This window comes from Conger conger, chromosome 2 (genome assembly GCF_963514075.1).
Source record: "Conger conger chromosome 2, fConCon1.1, whole genome shotgun sequence".
Classification (NCBI taxonomy): Eukaryota; Metazoa; Chordata; class Actinopteri; order Anguilliformes; family Congridae; genus Conger; species Conger conger.
In genome coordinates, this window is record NC_083761.1 from 9949680 (window position 1) to 9975632 (window position 25953).

Sequence of the window (25953 nt, forward strand, 5' to 3'; positions counted from 1 at the left end):
CTTACCCAGAAAGGTCTTACCTAGCGCAGGGATACTCCCATCTTATCCAGAAAGGTCTTATCTAGCGCAGGGATACTCCCATCTTATCCAGAAAGGTCTTACCTAGCGCAGGGATACTCCCATCTTACCCAGAAAGGTCTTACCTAGCACAGGGATACTCCCATCTTATCCAGAAAGGTCTTACCTAGCGCAGGGATACTCCCATCTTATCCAGAAAGGGCTGGTGTGGGTGCAGGCTTTTGTTCCAACCAAGCGGTTACACACCTGATTCTACTGATCAAGGTCCTTAGCAAAGAAGGTAGAGGTTGATTAGTAGAATCAGGTATGCACAGTAACTGTTTGGTTGGAACAAAAGCCTGCACCCACACCAGCCCTTTCTGGATAAGTTGGGAGTATCCCAGCGCTAGGCTAACGTCGCCCTAGGTTCCAGTTGCGCCCTGTTATCTGGGTGAGCATGGACTCTCTCCCCGGGCGCCAGGCTCAGCCGTTGCTAGTGTAAATACAATTTAAAAAGGAGGAGAAAAGGGGGGTTCTGCGCACCCTCGTATTTAAATGAACTCCAGCGAGGATGGAAGGACTGTTAGAAACGAGCACAATGGCAGCCCTCGCGCACGCGAATAATGCGGGCGATATCAAACTGTGACAGAGCCCAGAGCGAAGTGGAGCGGCACAAAGAGATCCGTGCCCCGCTGCAGAGAGGGGGCCGCTCGTCCTGGGGGACACCAGGCTGGCAGACGCAGCTAATTCACCCCCCTCCCCTGCCAAAAACCCTCCGCCCCGGCCTGTCAGCAGCCTTGTTTTATGTGCCGTGGCCTTGGCCTACGTCGCGACTTTTAATAACCGCTCGAACGCAGACGTTTAGTGAACGTTTGTGCTCCATTTTTTACAGACCCCTGAAACCTCTCGTGAACGTTTGTGCTCCATTTTCTACAGACCCCTGAAACCTCGAGTGAACGTTTGTGCTCCATTTTCTACAGGCCCCTGACACTTCTAGTGAATGTTTGTGCTCCATTTTCTACAGACCCCTGAAACCTCGAGTGAACGTTTGTGCTCCATTTTCTACAGGCACCTCCTGCTGCTCAGGCCGTATTTTCAATTACCGCGATTGGGCAAGAATAAAATATTTATTTTTCTTTTTGTGGTTGCTGTATCTTATCCTCAGCTTATTAAGACACTCCACCGACCGACAATCTCAATCAGAGAGATTTGAGCGAGAGACAGAGACAGCCACAGAGAAAAGAGAGAGATGAGAGAGAGACAGTGAGAGAGAGAGAGAAAAGAGAGAGAGAGACAAGAGAGAGTTGTGTGTGTGTGTGTGTGAGGGGGGGGGGGGGTGTTTATGGACTGACTTTATGGAAAAATAAAATGCAAATGGCGTCTTTGTTCCAGGGGCGCCGGGTTGTGTTTTGGTGAAGAGGAGGACGCGTCGCCATGGCCCGGGCCAGGGCTCCTCGGTGTGGGAGGTGCCAGCTGCTGTCCCTCATTACGGAGCACCTGCTCCTCTCCGCCGCCCGCTCCATTCAGCGCGCTGGCTTACAGACCTGCGCCTGTGCGCGGCTCAGACCGGTTCTGACCGCTTCCACAATTACCAACCGAAATCAGGCTTCCTGGGCCCGGGTCTCCTCCTGTTTATCGCCCCACAGAGCGTTTTTTTTTTTTCACCCCTCTTCTTTCTTTTCCTTTTTTTTTCAATCAAACGAGACAGCTGCGTGTATAATAAGAGCCGAAGCTTTTCTGCATTTCAGCGTGTTTGAGAGAGGCCAAGCTCAGCACCTGTTGGGCTTAAGCTGAACAGAGAAGCTTTTTTTTTTTTTTTTTGTATTTTTTTGTCAGCTAAATTGTTTGCGTTTTTTTTTGTTGCCTTTCTTCGATGAAGTGAGCGGGGTTTTCGATAGGAGGGTGGCTCAACCTCCACAAGGTCGTCCGGCTCAATGGGGAAGGGGATTTCTCGCTAAGTCCGGGTTATCCGCGCAGCGCGAGTTCATCCCGTGTCTCCGAGGGGAGGGGGCAGGGGAGGCACATCTGCGCGCCGAGCTCTTTGGGACCAGCCGCACAGCTGACGGGGGAGTGGTGACGGGGGCAGGGCGCCACGGGGCCGTGTTTGAGAATCCTGCGGGAGGCGTGTAAAGACAGGGGCCTACAGGGCCGCTCCGGTCTCTGGCGGGGCGCCGGTCGTTGTTTTGAGACCTCGCGGCGAAGGCCTCTGGGACTCGTGGCGACGGGCGGTCGCCACCGAAGCACGACAAGCTCTCCGTGCGGGTCACCGAAAACAGGCTGCTCCCTGAGGTCATTCCCAAACTTCGCCACTCAAATCAGAGCCCGCTGTGCCCTGCCCAATCAGCTCCTGAGGACCAAGGCCGGCTTTCAGAATTAATGGCTTGATCATAAGGTACTTACATTAAAGCCTCCGTTTCTTGCCCTGTCAACATCTCCCTCCCACCCCCCATACACTGTTCATTACGCTGATTATTACAGTCCGGGGGAGAGACCCACCAGCTGAGAATGTGCTACGTTTCATTTGGGTTTACGCGTGGCCAATCAGACAAGCAGTCCTGAGGTGCAAGCATGGGGGAGCAATTATTATGGAGTGCTATTTAAACTCTCAACACTTACAGAAAGTACACTAGGATGGGTCAAATCCTGATTACCCCACGGGGTTCAAAAAAGTACATCTATATAATCTATTTCATATACAGTAAATGCTGTGAACGTAGAACAATACAAGTAAGTGAATAATAATAAATTATAAGCTATAGTCCAGGGCAGGTATCAACGACTCCTGTGAATAAGCACAGTTTTATATCTTTGCATTTATATTTACGCAGATCCACAAAACTTTTGGAAAACATAGTGGAATCCCACGAAATCGCCAAGATTTGGGAATAAAAAAAACACTCAGAAACTTCCGATAACTGAAACACATTTCCTGAAAGACAACCTTCTTGTTTTGGTCAGAGGTCCTTGACTAAATCACCCACTGAACTTTCGATTGATAATGCCTTTTTCAGACATCTGTAAGCGATTTCCTTTCATCTTAGTCCTTCAATCAGGGCTCCCCTGGCTCTTGGCTGAATGAGGCATAATGATTTATTATTTAATTGTGTTTCTGTAAGGCACTGCTGAATGGCTTCAATCATGATGGCCTGGAACAGCTACATTCAGGCATTTCAGCTAATTAGGTAAACATGTTAACATAGTCGGTAATTAAGACTGCATTCGCTTTCCAATTTTTTTGGAAAATGGTGCACGCTTGAAATCCATCATGTGTTCTTTGCTGTCACGGTGCTGCTGTTTAATCTTGCTCTCATAGCACACTTTCATACACTACAGGTACTGAGCACAGAAAGTTACTGTGACGAGCCTGGTGTACAGAAAATGGAGGACCTCTGATCCTACCATGGAGGTCTGCATTTTACAAAATGGCCGTTTCAGTGCTATCAAGTGAAAAAAGGTGAAAGAAGTGCTCAGGTTTGGGTGTCACCGCGGCAGAACAGTTAGGACACTGGCCCTGCACCTCCAAGGTTGTAGGTCTATTTCCCGGGTGAGACATTGATGTTGTATCCTTTCTTCTGTCAATATCCAGCTGTGAAAATGGACCGTATATTTTTATAAAGAAAGAAAGAAAGAAAAAAAAACATACGTGGCTCTGGATTATTGTGGCTAAAATACTAAATAAGAGTAGGGAATCTGGAGTATGACTACATTACATTACATTACATTAATGGCATTTGGCAGACGCTCTTATCCAGAGCGACGTACAACAAAGTGCATACCCATAACCAGGGATAAGTGCGCTGAAAGACCCTAGAGGGAAGTACAATTTCAACTGCTACCTGTACAACAAAGATAAGGACCAGGGCCTATTTGAATCTTAATTTTCTTTTTTTCTTTTTTTTTAAACTAACAAATAAACAAACAAACAACAAAGCCAAAGTGACCAAACTTAACGATCCAAATACTGCTTACCTAGCCAACTAAAAATACCGATACACAAAGTAAATCACAAAGACAACAATTAAGGTTCACAGGGAGGTAGGGAGGGACGGGGAGAGGTGCTGCTTGAATAGGTGCTTCTTCAGTTTCTACAGTTCTGTCCTCAACGGGGAGTTCGTTCCACCACCGTGGAGCCAGAACAGACATTAGTCGTGAGCGTGAGGTGGAGATTTGGAGAGGGGGAGGTGCCAAGCGGCATGTGGAGGCTGAACGAAGAGGTCTGGCAGGGGTGTAGGGTCTGATGATTTTTTGGAGGTAAGCTGGGGAAGACCCCTTAACTGCTTGGAAGGCTAGCACCAATGTTTTGAATTTGATGCGAGCCATGACAGGCAGCCAGTGGAGGGAAGTAAGCAGGGGGGTGATGTGTGAGTATTTGGGAAGGTTGAAGACCAGACGAGCTGCTGCATTCTGGATAAGTTGGCGGGGTCTGATGGCGGACGCTGGGAGGCCAGCCAAGAGGGAATTGCAGTAGTCCAGTCGGGACAGAACCATCGCTTTGACCAGGAGCTGGGTCGAGTAGGGGGTGAGAAATTTTCCGTATGTTGTATAGGAAGAACCTGCATGACCGGGTCACCGCCGCAATGTTCACTCGGAAGTGACAGTCTGCTGTCCATCACCACGCCGAGGTTCCTTGCACTGGGTGATGGCGTGAGTGTGGAAACCCCGAGGGTATGAATAGGTTTGTCATTCCACACCCACTGGATGGAAAACTTGCTGGTAAATTCAAGATTCTTCAAATTTACCCCATTTACCCCATTTACCCCATTTAAAAACAACAACATGCAAATCCGGCAATAGTGCACTGGATGGAGAGAAGTGCCATATGCTCGTGATGCTTTTACAAAAATGAGCGATCATTAAAATTGCGAAGACTGGACAGTGGAGTTTGTAGTGGAACATGGCAGGCGGCCATTTTAAATGCCTTTCTGGAAAGGGGAAATGCCAAAAAAAGCAGCAATTTAGCAACTTAATGAACTTAAAAGTAACTTTAATTAGCCCTCAGCGCAGATTGTTAATTATTCAATTGCTGTAAAAACAACATATTATTTTACCATCTTCAACTTTAGCAGAGGTGGGTAGGAGGCAAACAGGGCTGCCAAACCTCCAAGCAAATGTAGTACATAAATATGTTTTTATGCTTTTTCTTTGTGCTTTTCAATTTCTCCTCTCATCGCATTCCCATTCAGTTAAATACTGAATAATAATAATAATAAATAATCAATAATTGTGTTATTTAGCTGACTTTTATCAAAGGCGACTTACAGTTGATTAGACTAAGCAGGATGCAATGTGGGTTTAAGGGCCTGACACCTGTGTGGCTCAAACTGGGGGGCTTGAGCCACCGACCTCCCAGGTCCCAGCGAAGCATCATAGCCACTATGCTACATGCTGGCCTTGAAGTTTGAACTACTGAATTTTAGCAGACAATTTTTTGGTTCAATCAGTTGTGTTAGCTGGGAATTACTGACTTGAGAAAATGTTGACCTTCAGGCCAATTAAATGTTGAAGTCAATCAAAGAAACAAAAAAAACGCACCTTTCCTCCCTCTCTGTTTTGATCTTGGTCTTTGTCTATCTTGAATAATAGCACAGAATTAGTGAAACAGAGTATGTACTGTTCCGGGCCACTTAGACTCATACAATCAGGCCCAACCGCAAATCAGGCGCGATTGCCACAAAATAAATCATTGCATATGTTCAGAGTGATTAAAGATGCATGATAGAGAAACGCAATGGTATATCAACAGAGACTATCACAATACAGCATCTCTCCAACCGTGGGGAAAAATGAGGCCACAGTCAGCGGATGCACACAAGAGTGGGCTTGAGTCCATCAGATATTGGGGATTAAGCAGGAGCGATACTTGACAAACAGACCTAAAGAACCCTAACTTTCACATAAAGATTCTAAAAATAAGTAACCAAACTGAACCATACTTAAAAAAACAAAAAAAACAGCCATTACATATAATTACAATGACAACACAAGCGTAAATAATAACAGCCATTGAATTTTAATGTAAACACTGTCAACAGAGCTCCATTCGTAACTAGGCTAAGAAACAAGTGAAAGTGAAGCTACTCATTAGCAGACAGTAGTGAAACAACTATCGATGGGACAACTGTCCATCTGACAACAACAATTAACAACAGAGGTGCTGTCCCCATTTACACCATTCAGTTCCTGTAGGATCTGACAGAGTCTCACATTTTTGGCACATGCTAGCCCCCTAACCAGAGTACATACAGTACCAGAAAAAGGTAAAACCACATTCTTCAAATCCAGACTGACATAAAACCAGACCATTTCACATGACATCTGTCAACCTGACTCCCACATTGCCATCAGCCGGTCAGAACTGCCGCAATCGGCCACACCTGATGTGCTCTTATCTTTCTCGCGTCAGCAGATCCCACATTCCTACATGGGGGCATGAAACAGGCACACGCAGGCACACAGGTCTAAACCCAGTAAACAAATCTAAAACCGTGGATAATCCAGGTGGGTGACCACTGATGGCGAAACTGTAGGCAAGTCATAAACAGCACAAAACCGAAAACCGAAAACAATTACCATTGGGAAATTTACACAATTCCACTTTACGTTTCTTTTCTTTTCTTTAATCCTGTCCTCATTAGGCAATGAGTGCCTAATGACTGTACCATGTCATTAAAAGTAATTAAGTATTTCTCCTTTGGTGAGGCAACACACCATTTGATCTTCATGCAGGGTGAATAAACGTTTTCTTTTCTTTGAGCACATTTGCTGCTGACTGACCAGTCTCCAAAATTACCGTAGACCTGCATCAGACACAGACGTCACCAGGCCAGCTGAAATCAATGCAGACCTGGACGCCTTTCAATAATCCCAATAAAATCATATTTATGACCTCAAAGCTCATGGGCTTGCATCCGAAAACAGAGCAGTCCTATATATCGACGCCACTACTTATTTCACTGCAGATTCTCTCTATCACGTGAGAACTACAGAAGAAAGGGAGAGGAGAAATGAACCATGCTGTTCTCGACCCTGGTCCCAGAGAGACACAGGGCCTGCTGGTTTTACATTTATACTCTCTCAGCAATTAACTGATTAACTAAAGCAGCTGATTACACCATTAACTCACCTTGTCTGGCTTCTTGGCACTGCCCTGGTTACTAATTTTTAGGTGAAGGGGTAAGATGAAGGGGTAAGATGTCGAACAAGGCTTCCGATGATGTTCAGTCTATTTACAGTCCTATTGTAGGCTCACCCATACAAATCTAAATGTACATTACATAAAGTATGAGATGACATTAGCTATGTACTACCTTGGCGGGTTTAATGAAGTGGGCCGAAATGGAGAAAGTAGGTTCCTGCGTTTCGTAAGTCAGCAGATCAGGGGATGTTGAACATGTGTTCCTAATGACACGTTGGAAGTGAAAAAGCATCCTCTGGCAACAGCTCGGAGAGGCCTGCTGTGTGCTTTCAACCTGCCTGCAACCGTCTGCCCGCAACGCAGTCGTTATTCTATCAATCCTGGCACCGTGCGCTGGCCGTTTCACTGAACCGACACCTCCTAGCAGCTCTTACTGGAGGCCTCAAGGACAGCCTGATGTACCGTCAGTAATAAGTGACACTTTTTCAAAAGATACAAACAAGCTGCAATGGTTTTTCTCCTTCATCCATCAAACTTTGCTGGGTTTCCTGCTGGCAAGAAAAGAACAAAAAAAAAAAATCCTTATTTTTCCTGTAACAAAGCCATCACCCTGACTGGAAACATTCCTTAATCACTTGTGTTTTATCCTAGGAATAAACAGGGAAAAAATCTGGGAGTCTGCCAAAGAAAAATCTGACAAAAAAAAAAAACAATGTGAAAAATGCGTAAAAATCCTGTGGAAGACGAAACGTTGGTGATCAAACCTGCATTTCACCTGAGGTGCGCAACCTTTTTTTAAAAGTCAACAGCAGCATATAGATCTGTTTATTAAGCTAAATATGTATTCAGAGGCCTGAACGCTGCTGTTCAGCGCTGCTCCATCAGAAAGTCCGCTGTTCAGAAACTCACAAGTGAAAAATCTGGAAGGAATAAGCCTAATATAAACTCCGACTGAGGTGAGCATTTGTTTCACAGGTATTCTCTAAGGCGTCAGTGAAGCACGATCGGCTTTCTGTTCCGCTCGCTTGAATAGAAATCGATGCCACTCATCAGCACTTGCTGGGCTATTTCGTACAATTAGTCTAAGGCTGAAATCTTACATCATGTTATTAGTTCACAAACCGATACACTCTTACAGTTTCTATGTATTTCTATGTTTCTAGAGACACCTTTATTTTAACTTCAGAAAAGTTCTGTGATGAACCTGCTGAAGCTTCGAAGACCATCCTTTGACATGTCAACCAGGGGTCAACCTCTCACAACAACTTCAAAATGGCCTCATGTTCATGTGAATGCATGTATACGGTAGTTCTCACAGGATTGAAGAACATAATAATCAATTGTGTGTAACTTAAGCCTCAACTTTGTTTAGCCTAATGAGGGTCAATTTCTTGGACAATATTATCAGTCTAGAGGTTGATGAGATCGAGATGTCATGATGCCATGAATGTCAAATGAAAGTCAAATGGAACATCCATTATGGTAGTTGGAATCTCTACTGACATAATTTTTCAACCTACAAACAATATATATATAAATGTCTCTCTTTTCAAATCATTACAGATTATGTTTTATCTTGTTTGTGGGAATTCTCATGAATACTAAAATTGTAAAGAATAAATTTACAAAAACACTAAAACCTACCAAAAAATAAAAGTACTTTATCATAACGTAGGCTAACTAGTGTCAAATCACATTGCGGCCCTTCGCAAATGAACTCACTGCACACTGACTGCGGAACACAGTGAATGACAGTGAACCAGTCATCTGTGGAACAATAAGAGCTTTCAGAGCTTCTTGTCTGCTGTATTGCTAAGATGTCATACCCAGTTCCCTCGCATTTCTGAGGGTTTTTATTTTAACGTTCTCCAGCAAAGGGGTCAAAGCAAAACTTCCAGGACTCTGCACAGTGGCTGGAGCTGTTCGGCCTTGCCATATGGGTCCACGGCATACATCGAGACGAGAAGTAGCCGAAGCAGCGAATCGGCAGACGTTTATTGACCTGCAGGTTCACGCTGTTCGTCGCGGAAGCCCCGGGGGACACGGTTTAATTTCTCCTTGATGATTTCGGCTCCCCGCGGGATATTAGACTAGCGTGTTTCGACGTTCCACTGCCTTTGCTGGATGAGTCACTTCCAGACAAGATTCAGGAAGTCTTCCGCGATGACCTTTCCCCACCGTGGAGGTGTTCAGAAATGGATTTGCTTATGAAAATTTATGGCCAGTCGCGCAATGACTAATCAAAGCCCGAAAGGGTGAGTCAAGAGAAAAGTCATCCGGAGTCACGCGGTGTTCTGCAAACAAAGCTGCAGCTGGGAAGTGAGGTGAGCTTTCTCCGTCCTTCACTTCCATTTGGGGAGAGTGTGAAGGACGTGCTATCGTGCTATCGTGCTAATCCATGAAACACACGCAGCCATTGTAATTAAATAAATGATCTGTTAGGAAGGCGTCACCTAGGAACACAATTGTGTGCACTGAGGAACGGCAACCGAGTGTGACATGAGACGCTTAAGCCATGTAAACCACAGGTCACCGTGAGGTCACGCCGTATTATTTAACACGCCTTTGGAAAGACTCCCAGACAAAGAAAACTCGGCAGAATGTTCTCACCATTGTAATTACCTATTTACTGCAAAGCTACACAAAAAACGAGCAAATTCTTACACACCATTTATGGGCCTTTTCAAGATTGTGAACTCCGTTTGATACTCAAACTGGTCAGTTACTGAGCCGAGCTACTAACTAAGGGAAATGAAATCATAGAGACAAATGCGACTTTCATGAAGAGAGAGAACACTTATAATCTTTCAGCCAAAATATGAATGGTCTGATTGTAGGGAGCTTGGATTGGCAAAACGTTTGACTTGATTGGAAGACAAATGAGAGCAACTCTGAACCGTGGATGCCGACCAAGAGTGCTGGATGCCGTTTCAAATATTACCATTTCAAGATAGTAACCTGTACAACAAACGTTCTGCTTTCAGCAACTGAATAGTACAGAGCACAATGTACAAATTCTCTATGTAATTTTTGTGTTCATTTCTCTTCTAAATGTAAAACACAAGGAGTATCATTAAGTAGGAGATAGTAATACATGTGATACTGCTTCTGGGGGGTAATTATATGGCGTTACATGTACTTAAAGAATTAAAAGCGTGATTGTTACATCAGCATTAGCATTCATTTAATGCATGCGTTGCTGTGGTTGTGTCTACAAGAGAGGGAGGAAGCACAGAATAAAACAATGGCTCTATTATTACTGGGGAACTGTAATTTCCACTGTACAAGGGAAGATTTTGGATCTTAGGTCCTTTTCCGATCCAGGGTTCGATCCCTCGAACAGTAATCTCACAGCGATTCCACAGCCTGCGTACCACACATCTAAACATCACAGATAACCCCTTGAAGAGTAGGTTTTTTGGAATGAATTTTCAAAACTCAGCGTTCTATGAAATGAAGCACCAATATGTGAAGCACCAAAATGGCCGCTTGATTATAGCTTCACACGGAGTCCAAATTAAAAACTGTAATGCAAACCCTATCGTTCTTATTTGGATAAATGCATCTCTGGGTGTCTAACGGTGAAAGTGATTGTGGAGATTCCTTTAAATCCAGTAGCTTTCAATACAGCATCAATGCAATGGTGCTGGTGAGGACTGCAAAGGCTTTGCTGATCATGTCAATGTCTCTCTCTCTCACACACACACACACACACACACACACACACACAGACAAACATGCAGACACACACACACACACAAACACAAACACACACACACAAACAGACACACACAACACAATGATACCACAGTCACAAAGACCTGCATCCTCAAGCAGAAGAGACTGACTGATGGAAACGCACCCCAGAGCAGACACGTTTTCTCAGGCCATAATAGTGGATGTACACAAAGGGTCCAGTGAAGCACGCAGGCCCTGATGCGACTGCAGCCATTACATGACATTAGCACTGTTACTAAGGTAACGCAGCAGTCAGCAGGACAGGCTGGGGCAGGTCGCACTGTCGATTTGGACAGGAAGTGAGAGGGGGACATCTGAGGATGACGCACAGACAGCCTTCAGGTCCTCAGGTGCACGCTGGGTGAAACAGAGCCGTCCCCGTTCCCGTGACGCACACGACGCAGCTGGGAGAGGTCGCTTTGTGACTCCGAAGCGCAGAGACAGGGTCAACGAGTGCGGCGGGTGAAAAGCGAACGAAAATAGAAAAATCTGACGCAGAAACAAGACCGCATACGATGGAACTGTGATTGCTGGCTGCTCACAGTGGCAGTCTAAACTGTAGTGCTCTCCTAGGTACTATTCAAAAACTTAAGCTAGCTCACACAATTTCATATATGGATGAACAACAGTCAGACATCAGAGTCACGCGATGATGTGATACCTTCCAGCAATTTCCAGATAAAAGGCTCGTACAGAATTTATTTTTCCAAGGGGCCTCATCAAATCAGTTCAGCTCGACAGTCGAGAGCTCTTCTTCCCCAAATCCAAAACTATTACCCAGCACAGGCCACAAAGTTCTGACCCAAAAATAATGAAAAGCAACGGCTGGCTACTTCACTCAGCTAAGCAAATGATCTGAGAAATTTTGAAAGAAAGAACAAAGGCTATTCAGAATCGTAGGCTATGCTATTTAACGGCCATTTGAGTATTTCCAGACAGGGAAGAGTAATACTGCTACAGAGTAAATAGGTCATTAAATAAAAAAGAAAATGGGATAGTCCCAGCCTCCCACCTGGGTCTTCTGAAAACCACACAAGTCGAAGCCTGGAATTGGGGCTAAGAGCCCTTTCTGAGCCGTGCCGCGAGCAGCGTTTCATTTTTCTGCGGGGTCAAGGATCCCGGGAGAAATGAGTTAGCCGTTATATTGTGCCTCAGCCCACAGCCAGAGGTAGGTCACCGGCCACGGTGAGTGCGATTGGGGTTTGTGATGACCGTCTCGCCCTCTGGCACGGATTCATCTCAGCGGACAGAGTGTAATTTCTTTACTCCGGCCATCTTCTAACACATAACGCCCCGTTGTGCCCTTGCTTCATGTGCGCTTGTTAGGAGCGTCGGAAATACACATTTGTAACACTGTGAGGTAATATAGTAATCCGAATACAGGGAAGCAGTAGATTTTTTAGTCCTTTTCTCCATAATCATTGGTCCAATTCAAATCAATCGAAGTGTTTTGGTGTCTCGGAGAGCCAATAAGCAATCGCAATCATAAACCACATTCATCATGAGTTCATCAAAACTGCAATTGAATGGACATTAACTCGATGAAGCGACCACCCCATGTTTTGTTCTGAACACAGCAAGTCTAAGATATTCAGTATATGCTCATGGCCACATACCGCACATCTCCTGTGCAACTGTTATGTACTGTTACATTTTGCCAAGATAGTATCTAAAAATCTGTTGCTTATAATTTACAATTAAGCAGAAGACTCTTTGTAACACGTACGGTTACTTAACTGAGAAAAACAAACAGTGGCAGGGAAAAAAAAATGGTGCGTTTAAGATGTTTTGTGTTGAAATTTCTGTTGAATAAATTGACCACAAAAAAAGAGAAGCAAACAAATATTTCCTACTATAATGATGCAGCTGTCAATGCTTCAGTCTGCAAAGGGTTAATATACAATAAGGCAGAGACTTAACAGTCAGGGCTGTAAATGCTGCAATTCATTTTCAAACGAGTTCCTTTTTTTCCGTATGTTTGTTCCATTGTTCCTGGAGAAACTCATCGCACCGGTTAGTCTAGTTTTCAGACCACATGCACAGTTGCGTTAACCCCCTGAAGGTGGGAACTTTTGTGTAGCAAATGTTTCCATGCGTCAGATCTTATCTCATCTATTTCCACAGGAACATGTCGAGTGAACTCTGAACGAAGTCCTCCAGCACTAAGAATGCCTTTTAAGTGGTTTCCAAAATCCCACGACCAAAGATTTAGTGAGAAGACACAACCTGGCAAAGGCTAGCATAAACTCTCTTCTGAGAGAACGTGATGAAGCCTACCTGCAAATAGCGTGTACAGTGTAGAACTTAGAATAGAACAGGGCGTGCAGATATTTGTTAATAGGGAGACCCCCTGTCCCAGTGTCGAGGCTCTTCTCACTCACCGAGCAGCTGCACGCCTCGGGTCAGGCCGTACACGTCGATGAGGGCCCACAGGGGCTCGATGGTGCGCAGGCCGCTGAAGAAGAGCATGGGGCTGGAGTCGTTGATGCGGTAGAACACCCGGCCCTTCTTGTCCACCCAGAAGGCGATGACGTTGCCCTCGTTGGCGAACTCCTCGGGCAGGGCCTTGGCCCAGAAGCCGCTCTGGGACACCAGGTCGGGGCAGGCGTATTTGGGGAGGCTGTCGGGGGTGATGCGGGACGGGTCCTTGGCGGTGAAGCCCAGCCGTAGAGCTCCACTCCAGCAGCACTGCTTCTTTGTGATCTGTGGGACAGTGGAGGCTATGTGTCCTATAGCACAAACACTAACAACAATACGCTTCCTAATGTCACTTCTGTTCATTATTATTACAGACTAAAATAGGCTGACTGAAAATTTACATTACAATAAATTACATTACATTAATGCCATTTGGCAGATGCTCTTATCCAGAGCGACGTACACTAGATTAGACTAAGCAGGAGACAATCCTCCCCTGGAGCAATGCAGGGTTAAGGGCCTTGCTCAAGGGCCCAACGGCTGTGCGGATCTTATTGTGGCTACACCGGGGATCGAACCACCAACCTTACGTGTCCCAGTCATTTACCTTAACCACTACGCTACAGGCCGCCCAAAAAATTGATTTAGCCTAGAAATCATTGCACCCATAGCTGGCTGAGTTGCCAAGGATTCAAATGTTCACTTAAACTAAAATACCCTAGCAGGAACCAAAACCTAAATAGCATGGTCATTGTTCATTGTTAATTTTACAATGCCTTTGCTAGTTACCTAGTTACAGTACACTAGCTAACTGGGTCATATGCTACCTCTACTGTAGCAAAAGGAAAATGAACCACTACAGAAATTTCTCCAATGTGGCATTTACGTGCAATTTTTCAATGATGCCATTTATTGTATTTGCAACCTAATTTATAAGAAACATAATCTAATTTGTGCAGCCCTAGGGTGGTTAGGAGCCCTCTGTATTCTCCCTGTGTTTGCCTCACTACCCTACTGTACCACATATGCTGGTACTGTATATAGTGTGCATTTGTACATACAAGGTAAACTGAGACATTGTTTGCATATATACAATGCAAACTGAGACACTGTATTCCTGCATACAATGCAAACTGAGACACTGTATTTGCACATACAAAACAAACTGAAAAATTGGAGCGGTTCTCTTGAACTTGGAGTTCAGATGGAGTTTGCACAAAAGCCCTAGACTGAAAGCAAATTTGGACTTGTGGAAGGCTTTGTGCTATGATTACAAAAGCTTCTTCCAAACACTCTGAATAAATAAATGAATCATCTTAACTGCATACGCTATTAACTATTTTACAATGTACACTGCATATAATAATAATGGCATAGGCTGATACAGGTATACATTAGGTTTCTTTTCACCATTTACTATAGATTGCTGTATTACTGTACTGCTTCTCCCATATACACGTTTAAATATGGACGGACTAGGTCGTGAAGGGGAAACTGGTTAAGCTTCTTTATCTCGAACAGGAACAGGAACAGGTAGAGACCAGAAGGGAACGGACGGACACAGAGCGGGATTTACACGTCCATCCCATTAGGGGATTGCCGCGGCCGCAGACGTACCTTGAGCCTGACCTGCTCGTACAGAGCGATGGGCCTGTTGCTGAAGGTGATGGCGTTGCAGAAGCTGGACTGCCGCTTGACGGACTTGTGGGAGAGGTCCATGACGATCTGCGAGCCCTTGGTGTTGGGGTGGAAGAGCAGCGGGCTGGTGGGGAAGCCCCCGCACTGCTGGACGGGCAAACATCGCTTGGGCTTGTGGTGACACCGGTGAGAGGTGGCGGGGAACGGGCCCCCTATAGAATCTGGAGAGAAAAAGGACAGGGGATGTCAGTTAGGAGTTCTGCCTGGTGATTGGTAAATAGACTGCATTTATATCACGCTACCTTAGAGTAAGGCTACCTTAAGACTACCGCTCGAACCACCTGAGCTAATGTCGCCCCGTAACGCGGTAGATACAGCGAAACGTGAAAGGAAAGGTCGCAGACAACGCCGTTTTAATCGCCAACGTTTTGGCAGCTAGCCGGGAGCTTCGTCAGGGCTTTTACGATAAGGCCACAATATGCTTGAGAGCGCTTCCTTAAGAAATCTCATTTAAACATCACCATGGAATGTAACATCTGTGAAGCTGTGGGGTTCCTCCTGACGGAGCTTCCTGCTTCTTCAACGAGGCAGCTGCAGAAGCACAGCATGGCCGGCCGCCATTTTAGAAACCGCTCTACAGCTTCTGCCCCATCAGTTACACTGGGTGAGGAGCAGAGAAATCAACCCAAGGATCTCTAGCCACGAGCCAAACAATATGTGGTCACCTTCAGATCGAAGGCCACAGCAGAATATGTTCCAGCTTAGACATTCCAGTAAAATCAATAAATCAATAATGTATAATATTATGTCGAAAGAAAAAACTGCCTTGAATTTGTGCTTCCTATGAATGCCTATGATGATGACATAACAGGTTCTAAGGCAACCTTTCTGTATCTCAAGGGAATGTGCTTCAAAAGAACATTTTTCTATTTTTTTCTTGGAAGAGTAATTAGCATTTGTATTTTTCCATTGCAAGAATATTTGATTACTTAAAGACCTAAAAAGGTTGTAGCTATACAGCTGTGCACACAGAACATTCCAGATAACAAAGAAGGGTGTTATTATGTCTGTCTGATCCGTTAATTTCGCAATGTTAAATTATGCAAGATTGGGGCGTTTGTTATAATAGCGTCTCACACACCACCGTGAATTAGCCACAGATCTTCCTGAAGGCCAGAACTTTAAAACAGGGGAACAGTGGAAAATAACACTCTCGATAATTTGCCTGTTCCCCAACACCTGATTAATTATTCATGCTTACATTTAGTGACTTCTATAATGTTATATTTTCATATAAAAAGAGGGTTTAAAATTACTGAGTGGGGCAATATACATTTTAAATGTAACCTTGTTTTATATGAAGTATATTTTGTAGTTCCAAAATATTTATTTATTTTGAAATAAATTCTGTCCAATAATTTCAGGTAATCACTTCACTGTGCTTAAAATATGTAATGCATGAACAGATGATGAGCAGTTTGTCAGAGCCAAAACTACAGTCATTCAAGACATTTACCATCTCTTTAAAGCCAAATCAACTTCCAAATCGACTTCTTCCATGCACCTCCCTGCAAATTGTATTTAATTGTCAAAACATTTTTATGGGAAAATAAAAAGTCAATTCAGTAGCTCAATCGGTCTTTGTGTCCAAACCCATAATAAAACAGTGTATTATACTCTGGTAGGGCCCACTGGCCAGAGGGGTTTGATCACCAGGCATTTTCAATGTTTTATCTTTTACAATACAACACACCCTGGCTGGTTACCTGCCAAACTGGTGGTTAGAGCTGAAAATCTTATCAGCATTTGGTTGGGGGTGGGGTTTAACTGCATATGCTGCTTCAGAGTATACGAACATTAAGAAAGTCGATGAGAACATACCGAGGAAATCTAAAATAAGCTGACTAAAATCCATTATCGGGCACAGGAACTGCAAAGCTTTCTAGCTGGGCTTGTGGATCACTCAGAATTATATTATAAATTCTAAAAGTCTGGACGTGGTTCATGTTTAATGCATCCGTTATGTCCTTAAGCAGGTGTCTTTGAAAACGAGTCTTTATCCACTGCAACCGCCACCAAAGCTGGCAAGCGGTCCTGCTCCATTTGACTGGTATTCAAACCTTTTTCTTTTTGTTTTTCGGAAATGGTTGGCTTACTCAGTGAAACTGGGTGACGTGATGACTAAGATGGTACACTGTTTTGGCACGCCTGTCAGAAAGGGATTTGTCAAATCCTTCTTTTTTATTCATGGCTGGTGGTGTTTTAAATGTATTATTTTTATTCTCAACGGAAGAATCCCATTTACTCACAATGAATGCCTTTTGGTAATGGCAATACAAGACTCCGAGAATAAAACACCAAACAATTTACATTATTCCTGTGTGTTTAATTGGCTCATAACATGCATCTTTATTGGGACTGATAATTCTTGGACACATATTCATGGTGTCAAAGGTCTCTGATATGAAAACCTCATTTATAATAAAACTACCTAAGAATAACATCACCACAATCAATACATTAACCAAATATGACAGCAAATGATCAAATACCCCACTATTATAATTAAAATATTATGAGAGCAGGTGGCAGAGGACATAATTGTATTAGACTAAATACATTTTATTGCCTCGTATTAAAGGACAGACTGTTATTCTATTAGGGCTATGTTAGTGCAGTGATAACTATGTGCATTCATGTACATTACAATTCATTAAGCTGGATATGAGCCATCAAAAGTGTTATGGCATCATTATTACTGTTACATGATTTTCCCCCACAAAAGAATGGACACATAACAAAATGCTGGGAAGCGCTATGTCATAACTTAGTACACAAGGGACCTTTGCTATTAAATACAGTGGTGTCAAGGTTTAAGCGGGGGGGGGGGGGGGGGGGGGGGGGGGTTGGCTTTGTCATTCATATATTGCCTTTCAGTATAGAGCAGGATTTCAACAGTACTATTGCCATGGAAACCACCCCCATTCCAGTCCTTAACTGCTAACAAAACCGAAACACTTATGTAAGAATTCCCATCCAAGAGCATTTGTCCATAAAGTGTACATCCCCTTAGGCCAACAGAAATACATTGCTGGCAATACAGAATCTTTAAGAGCAATCATGTGTGAGAGGCTTTCTCCTGCTCACGGCCATGGAAGGATCTGTACGGCGCATTTACTCGCTGTCATAGGTCAAAGACAAAAACCAAGCACCAAGCTCTGTCCTAGGCAACAGCCTCTGCCCAGACCTGAGCGACAACACCATCTGTGTGTTCTGCATATACGACGACGGGCAACATTTATTCCCAAAAGCTGACCGGGGCTGATGCGATGTGGCTTTTAGGACACCGCTGAAATGTGTGAACTCAACTCGACCCACAACACGTTTTAGACCGTGACAGTTTATTATTGAAAGAAAATGTTTCCTTGCTCAGCCTCACCCAGATATTATGAAGATAGCGATTCCAAATTCAATTTAAATGCTATTGCATATTCCCCAGCGAGGAGAAATGGACATCTACAGAGGACTAACTACACCCAGACTTAATCCATACCAGAAAGGTGATTTGTGAGCTTTTGAAATATTTCTCTTTCCGAAATGCTAATTTATCAGAGGAATTTCATTCCATAAGCATGATGCTCACCTTTCAAAAAGTAAGCCTTAGGACATGAACATGTCGGTACTATATTAATGGCCGAAACCAGGGACAGTTTAAAAACAAAACTGCATCTGATATTGCCAATAATGCCTAGTACGATTTAATATGCTCGCCGCATAACTATAAGCCTTCTCATGCTGTTCATACGCTCTCAATCCAGACGCGGTTGCATACTGAGATGATGTCCACTGCAGATGCTACCGGAGGCAGGGAGAGTTAAATTGTAAAGGACTGTATTCTAACAGGGACTTCTAATAGGGCTCCAAAGCCACTCTGTTCACAAAGGTGTTAGAAAGTAACAAGCACAGGTTGAGTCCTCCGGACATAATTAGGCTATCTGGAGCCTGACCTACGTCATTAGTGGACTACGACCGCAAGACCTCAGCAGCGACATCCAATCGGCTTCAACCTGACATGTATGGGTATATGTTAGCGCTTGTCATCGGTGGGAGAAGAGCCTCTCTTCCAATTAGCGCTAGACTAGCCCTCCTCCAGTCCGCTGCACGACCTGCAGTGCGGAAAACAGCAAGTAGGCTATCTGACAGGCGAGCTGTCGAGCAGGAGTGCTATTGAAGAAGCGTACAAGCTCATCCGTGGAGGTATGGGTGCAACAAAAACAGGACAAACAGGTATAACTTTCTCTAATGAGACATTCTCAATTTAACTGCATTATCTAAGACAGTTTGAAATACCTTCCATTTAGGCTACCATATACACCTGGTATATTTACAGGTCAAAGTTCCCTGCCCAATGGTGACATCCAACATTTGAACCTTACTAGAATAGGGCCACTGACCTATCCACTAGTCTTTAACCTTCTAGCCCACAAGTATTTCAGCAATTCTTATCTCCAGGAAATTCATAGGAAGTAAACATCACCTCAAATGAATAACAATGTATCAGTCAATGCTTTCTAGGACTACATCACATGAGAAGGACCATTTTGTTACAATTCTCTTCTATGCTGGTCTGTATGCGATGAACTTATCCCACATGGGAATACTTTGGTGAACTGAACAACTATTTTTAATGTCTTCTGGATTCGTTCATGAATTTATAATCGCATCATTAACAAACATGTTTCATCTTACTGACAGGCATAGCTCCGCCATAATTGTCTTTCCCATTAACAATGTCTACATGGTATGGCACGTATTCTTCCAAGGAAAACTGTTATCATTCATCTTATTAATGACAGTATTCATCAACAATTTTTTCCCAGTATTACTGAAATGCACTGAGGCATTCCGAGAAACATAAAGTCAATGCCATTTGTCTGTCTGGTAATAATCCATTACAAATAAACACACCTGTACTGTAAACACAGAGGGAAACTCCAGGCTTACGCACAGAAGAAAGCAAATTATTTGAAGTCTTTCACACAGAACATGTTTTAGTTCATGAATATGACAGAGCATCTTACTTTAAGTATAAATGCATTAAGAATTCAGGTTTACGAGCAGATAATTTTTGTTCCCATCTTCTAAACTGGGGTGTGAGCACAGCGTTATGGTTCTGCTGACCTGTAGATGTCAGAGGTTTTGTAAAGGCTCAAGTGACAAACAGGTCTGACAGCTGACAGGAGTGACCATGTTACATCATCATTAGAATGCAGAAATGTGCGTGTGCGCGTGCGTGTATGTACATTCAAATCCCCCTGGGTGCAAACGCGAAAGGTCAAGGCCTGTGAATTTTGGCTAAACATTCCCGTACGCATACAGAATGAGAGCTTGTGACATAATGTGAAATCAGATATTTTTCTTAACAGCCACAGAAATGAATCTGACGCCGTCGGCAGGGTCTCTGTAGTTTGCTGTGCGGCTTTGTCAAAGAATTTGGCTGCTGTCACACCTGTTTGTAAGAAATTGCATGGCCCAGCCGACTGCTTACACATACCAAATGCACAGTTAAAAAGGACAGGACTTGCAGTACGGGACAAAGGCACCAAAGGCTAAAAAGAAATGTAAGCATGCCGGTTGTTGGAAGTATTTAAATATTTGTTCAACACTGTGTAAATTGAATTGTTGGCAGCACAAACTGTGATGACCACCAACAAGCTATTTCTGTCCCACGCATGTTTTATCGTTGCAGGTGAATATCTGATTCGAGTTCACGACTATTATTATGTAAGAGTCAATCCTGGAGAGAGGATTTGGCTCCTCTGCAGAAGCACTGAATGGTAAAAATGCTGTTTCTATCTAGGGTGAGAACAAGTGTAAACCCTGAAGGAAAACATACAGCAATGTACTTCTAGCTCATTCCAGCTTTGCTACCTGTCAGTTAAACAGCAGTTAATATGCAAGTGTTACACAACACTTTCACTTAGCGACCTCACACTTTACTTTTGGATTATAACCATTTTAAGTAATCAGTTATGCTTCGGTTCAGTCATGAACACATATCGTCTAATTTCTTTCATTCTTGTGTGCGGCCAAGGCTTAATATCTAACTGCACCATACACCTCATACGGCGCCATGCTAAATTGATCATAGCACTAGGCTGTGCAAGGCTGCCCCGTTTGGCGCATTCCTGTCTAATTAAAACCACTACATTCTTAGAGTCACAGATTCATCCGTTAAATGCCCTTTGCCCTTCTGATCAACTGAGAAGGCCACCCTTTCCCTCTCATTGTCTATTCGAAGCAAGGCAAGTGGACAACAGTTCGTACAGCAACCACTTTATTAGCACACTATACCTCTAACAGCGCAGAGTATGCTAACCTCTGAAGCAATGTTCTTCAGTGCTCTAAAAAGGTCTTTGTATTAGGATCTAAGGGGGCACCAACTTCGGTTTAATACTGACTTCTGCTGCCAAATGACTGTGTCATGAAAACTGAAAGGTCAGCTCCCCACTAAGGCTTTAATCTGGTGAGCAGCGCCTGGAGATATACTTTGACAAGAAATGAAATAAAGAAGGAAAGAAAGAAAAAAGAAAAGGAAAACCAGCTGATCTGTGTGAAAAAAAGACTTGTGAATAGACAAATAAATCACGAGAATCTTCACGGGAAGGGTTCAAAACAGGTCACAGAACTTTCATTCCCGAGAAAGGCTTTTAGCTTTACTCTGAGATCCAACAACCCTGGGTTCTTTACAGTCTGCAAAGAGCAGTCTATCCCAGATGGGACTCACCAACGGGAAAATAACAAATACAGGGGTGAGGTATATGGGACAGGGAACACGCCCTGCGACCAAATCTTGGGTGAGGCATAACGTTCTGTGTCCTTGAGAAAAGGTACATAACCGGAATTTTACTGTTCTGTTCTTTTACTGAGTTCTAGTGAAAACATTCTACTGTTTATCTACAGTACTAGGCTAGATATAGACATTCTCATTAGGCAAATGAGACTTTCCACAACCTGCTTTTGCAGTAGCCTTGTAGGTCAGCTACAGTAAACCTGAGACAAGCAGGATCTCCATTGAAAATGTATCTGGGATGACTGTATATTGGCCAACCCCAGATAAAAAAGTTGGCAGGCAACATGCCATGACAAGCCAAGTATAAGCAAATGTGCTTGTTCAGTAAAATATGCCTTCAATAATGTTTACTCCCAGCTAGGCCCTCTTTACATATTACTAATATTTCAATTTTTTTTCACAATTGAAAAAAAACCCATTTAGCCTACTCCCTGTAGATCAGATCTATAAACAACATAGCCCAATTTACCACGCATACTTTCTAACGAAAGCAAGTTACTATGTTTGTTTTTCCCCTGCTAACCAACCAGAGGAAAAAAAAATTACAATCAGTTGAGCAACCTGACCGACAAGCCAATTTCATGGATTGTAAGATGGTGTGGGCAGGTCCAAAAGAAGCTTTACTCTGAGCCAGGCTCTTGTATCTAAAGCATGTGAGCAGTAGGTGTGACCTGAAACACGGAATTCATATTGCTCGCATTAGAATCACAAACATACAGCTAAAATGGACCAGTGGAAAAACGGCTTAGGACATGCTGGGTGCGCATATTTTAAACATATTAAAATAATAAGAATGCAGGAATGAACAAAATATTGAGAAAATACATTAAAAACAAGAAAGAACACAGCTTAAGGTGTGCAGGTTTATAAATGCCAATTCTGCGGGAGAATTCCGTGCACAAGGCTGGTATTTTCCTCAGAGAAGTCCAGAGGGAGCAGGGTCCTCTTCCCATTACCTGTCCTCCCTCCCTGTCAGAGTGTACAAATCACTGCCTAATATGTGCCCTAGGTTCCCCAGGACCCAGGACACATCCAGCGCTCACACACCCCCTGGGGAAACCTCAGCATACGACGGGATGTCAGGCCATGTCAGCGTCGGAGACAAATTAAGGAACTAGACGCAAAAGGCCGTGTGATGTCACATTTGCATTATTCTTCATTTTGTTCGCAATGGAAACAAGAGAAGAACAGGACAGTTGGGACCTGAATGCAGAAAGGGACCAGACCACGAGACCAGACTGCCTAGCCTACAATACTACTCCACCAAAGGATCTTGCGTATTAATAGCACAGAGGCACAACAAAACACTACCAAACACAAGAGTCTTTGGTGAACGGTTTCCAACAGGTTCTATTCAACGGATCGATGAAACAACAGAAAGTTGAACAATTAGTGCACTAATAGGCTACCACTTGACACTTAAAACACACATTTAGTACCATTATTATAGCAGCTAAATGTACTTTGTCATTAAGTACTAAGGGATGCACATTCAGCTTAATGTTAGGCTTATACTTTGCATCTCAATGACCCAGTTAATTAATCTAAGTGCTCTGTACATTTTATTTGATTCTTATAACAATAAATTCTTGTAAATGGCCATTTTATTCATAAGCTCGTATATGTGCATACAATATATATTACTGGAGTTGGCAACATTTGAAATCATTAGGAGCAAATTTATGCCCAGGTTAAGCTGATAATTAGAAAACCACCCCTGAGATACTGATCAATATCTATCTGCATGCCCTGGGATTCACAAGGACTGAATTCAATGTCATCTGTAAATGGCAAACTAGGGAATGGAGCAATGACACGCCACGCTCATTTTAATCAACTTATATTTAGAGGCTGGGGGCCTCTGTTTTATTCACAGCCCATCTTGGGTGTTCTCCCTGACCTTCGTACAAGCACTACGGTCGAAAAGCTACCAAAACAGCCGAGTCCACAAGTGATTCCTCACAAATTCAAGCAAAAACGCAATTGCTGCAAGTGATAACAGTTCACACACACAGAAATGTGTTTATACCTACAGTACATCATACACTACTGTGAGAGGTCAGCACTTAAAGGTACAATAGGTAATTTCGAACTTCTAACAAAGACTAACTTCAAGAGAGGAATAGCAGCAACAAACACCTTCAAACCACAACACTGTTTATCCCTCCCCCTTCCCTGTAAATGTGCTGACGTTAAAAACACCATTGCGCAATTAAAACCAATTTTCAACCAATGAGTTTGAATTATTGTACAGTTATACAAAGTTTTGGTACAGAGGGTCGGGCCGTCAACTGTATATTCTGAAACCCGAATTTAAGGACAATAAACACAGGCCCTGTGAGTCAATATGTCAGTGAGCCTTTTTCAATGATAGGAAAGGATTTACAATGGTCTTGTAACAATGTTTTAACACGAAAATCTTACCTATTGTACCTTCAATATAAGCTTGTCCAAAAGCTCCATACATTAGACTGTTACACAACAAACAGAAGGACATCAGCAATGTTGTTACGCTAATTACGATACAGTCTAAAGTCCCATGGAGTTTAGTAATGGTGGAGTGCTTCATAACCAAAATTCTAATGTTTCATATCTACATTTTTACTCAGTTGTGAGCAGTTACATGAACTGCCTATAATAGAAAAATGCACATTATTAACTATAGTTGTTAACCTATTAAGTGGTGCCAATAAATGTGATTTAAAAACACAAGCAATTAACACCTGCAACCCTATTAAAGCAGTCTATTTACAAGTTTAATTATGACAAGATGCCTGTTCTAGTAGATTCATCACTCTGCTATCAAGATATAATCTTCTTATTTAAAACTGTTGACAAATTCTGAAAGAACAGGGTAGTGAACCTTTACAGCTGACACAGCATCAATTACGTCTAAGAGTGAGAAAACTAAAACTTGATAGTTGCTTACAACAGCTAAAGTCATTTTTGAGCTGTGGTCTGCATGATAGGCTGCATCCGCCAATGAAAACTAATTTGGGGGGATGTAAACTACAGTTGTTTAGGGCGTGATAAATAACAATTGATTTATGGATTTTAAATCCACTGGGATGCACCAGCTGTGCACAGCCAATTAAAAGACTGTATGTAAAGCTAATATACACACACACAAATGTACACATATAGCCTACTCTGCACAAACGGGAAGAAATGCATAACTTCAGTTAATAGAGTATCTACTTTAGTTGTCATAGTAGCGATAGTAGCCTATTGTAAGCATATCTGTGGTCAGATCGTTGGTTAAGAAAACAAGGGACTAGCTAATTACATTTGAAAATGCTAATAGTAAAACAAAAACTCACATTGTGTTTGTGCTTGTTTTGCTTGTTCATGCATAGTGAATATGAATCTAATGTAATGAAGTACAGTCTATGATTATGTACCTTTGTGTACACTGTAGCTAGCGGTGCATGTAGAAATACTCCTTATTACAATATTAAAATATGACTACATATTATTTGATAGTCGCGCATGGTTAAGAGATAACGTAACTTAAACGTTGAAAGTTACGGCGAATTCCCACTTCATAACTGCAACTCACTGTATGATTATTTGCGACTTGATATCGTGACCAGTACAGAACCCACACTACAACAACATTGCAAACGGACACATAGGTACTTTCCCCTCCAGAGATCCCTATCGGTTTTCCTCACCGTACAAGCTATTTCGGGTCATTTGGCCTCCCATGGCTCGATTGAAAGCGACTTCTTCTTCAGCGCTGTTTTAGTAAATGACTTCCTACGAGGCACAGTTCCACACCGACAACATTTCGTACATCCACGCGTCCCTGTCTTGCTGACCGCAGAGACACAAACACTGTCCCACCGCGCTGATCACAAGCGGTTTACTCCCCCATTCACTGTACGCTTTCAGCCACAAGCCTCAAGAGCACATTTAAATTAACATAAAAGGTGGAGCCAAAGCAAGCCCTAGTAACGCGAGCGATGCCGCTCCTCCGAGCACTGTCAAACGGTAAAATAATACAACAGACTTAAGTGGAGACCGGTCTGAACCCATCTACCGTACAGTATGTGTGGCTTATTCACGCAAGACCAGCTTGTCCTACTGTATTTCGTTTGTTTTTCTTTTAACGATATCGAATTGGAGTATTATGGTAACAAATAATGACTGCATGTCTCCAACTGAAGCTGTC

At 43.2% G+C, this 25953-nt stretch overlaps 1 protein-coding gene across 1 annotated transcript in view; it reads right to left on the reverse strand.

Moving 5' to 3' along the window:
- The window catches only part of neurl1aa (neuralized E3 ubiquitin protein ligase 1Aa), a 49427-nt gene extending 23779 nt beyond the window's left edge, over positions 1–25648 (reverse strand). The window contains exons 1-3 of the mRNA XM_061232825.1: positions 25454–25648; positions 14906–15147; positions 13252–13573 (exon numbers count right to left, since the gene is read on the reverse strand). Coding sequence (XP_061088809.1) covers positions 13252–13573; positions 14906–15147; positions 25454–25487 — 598 coding nt within the window. The 5' untranslated portion in view covers positions 25488–25648. The remainder of the gene's footprint in view (positions 1–13251; positions 13574–14905; positions 15148–25453) is intronic.
- Positions 25649–25953: the final 305 nt, after the last annotated feature.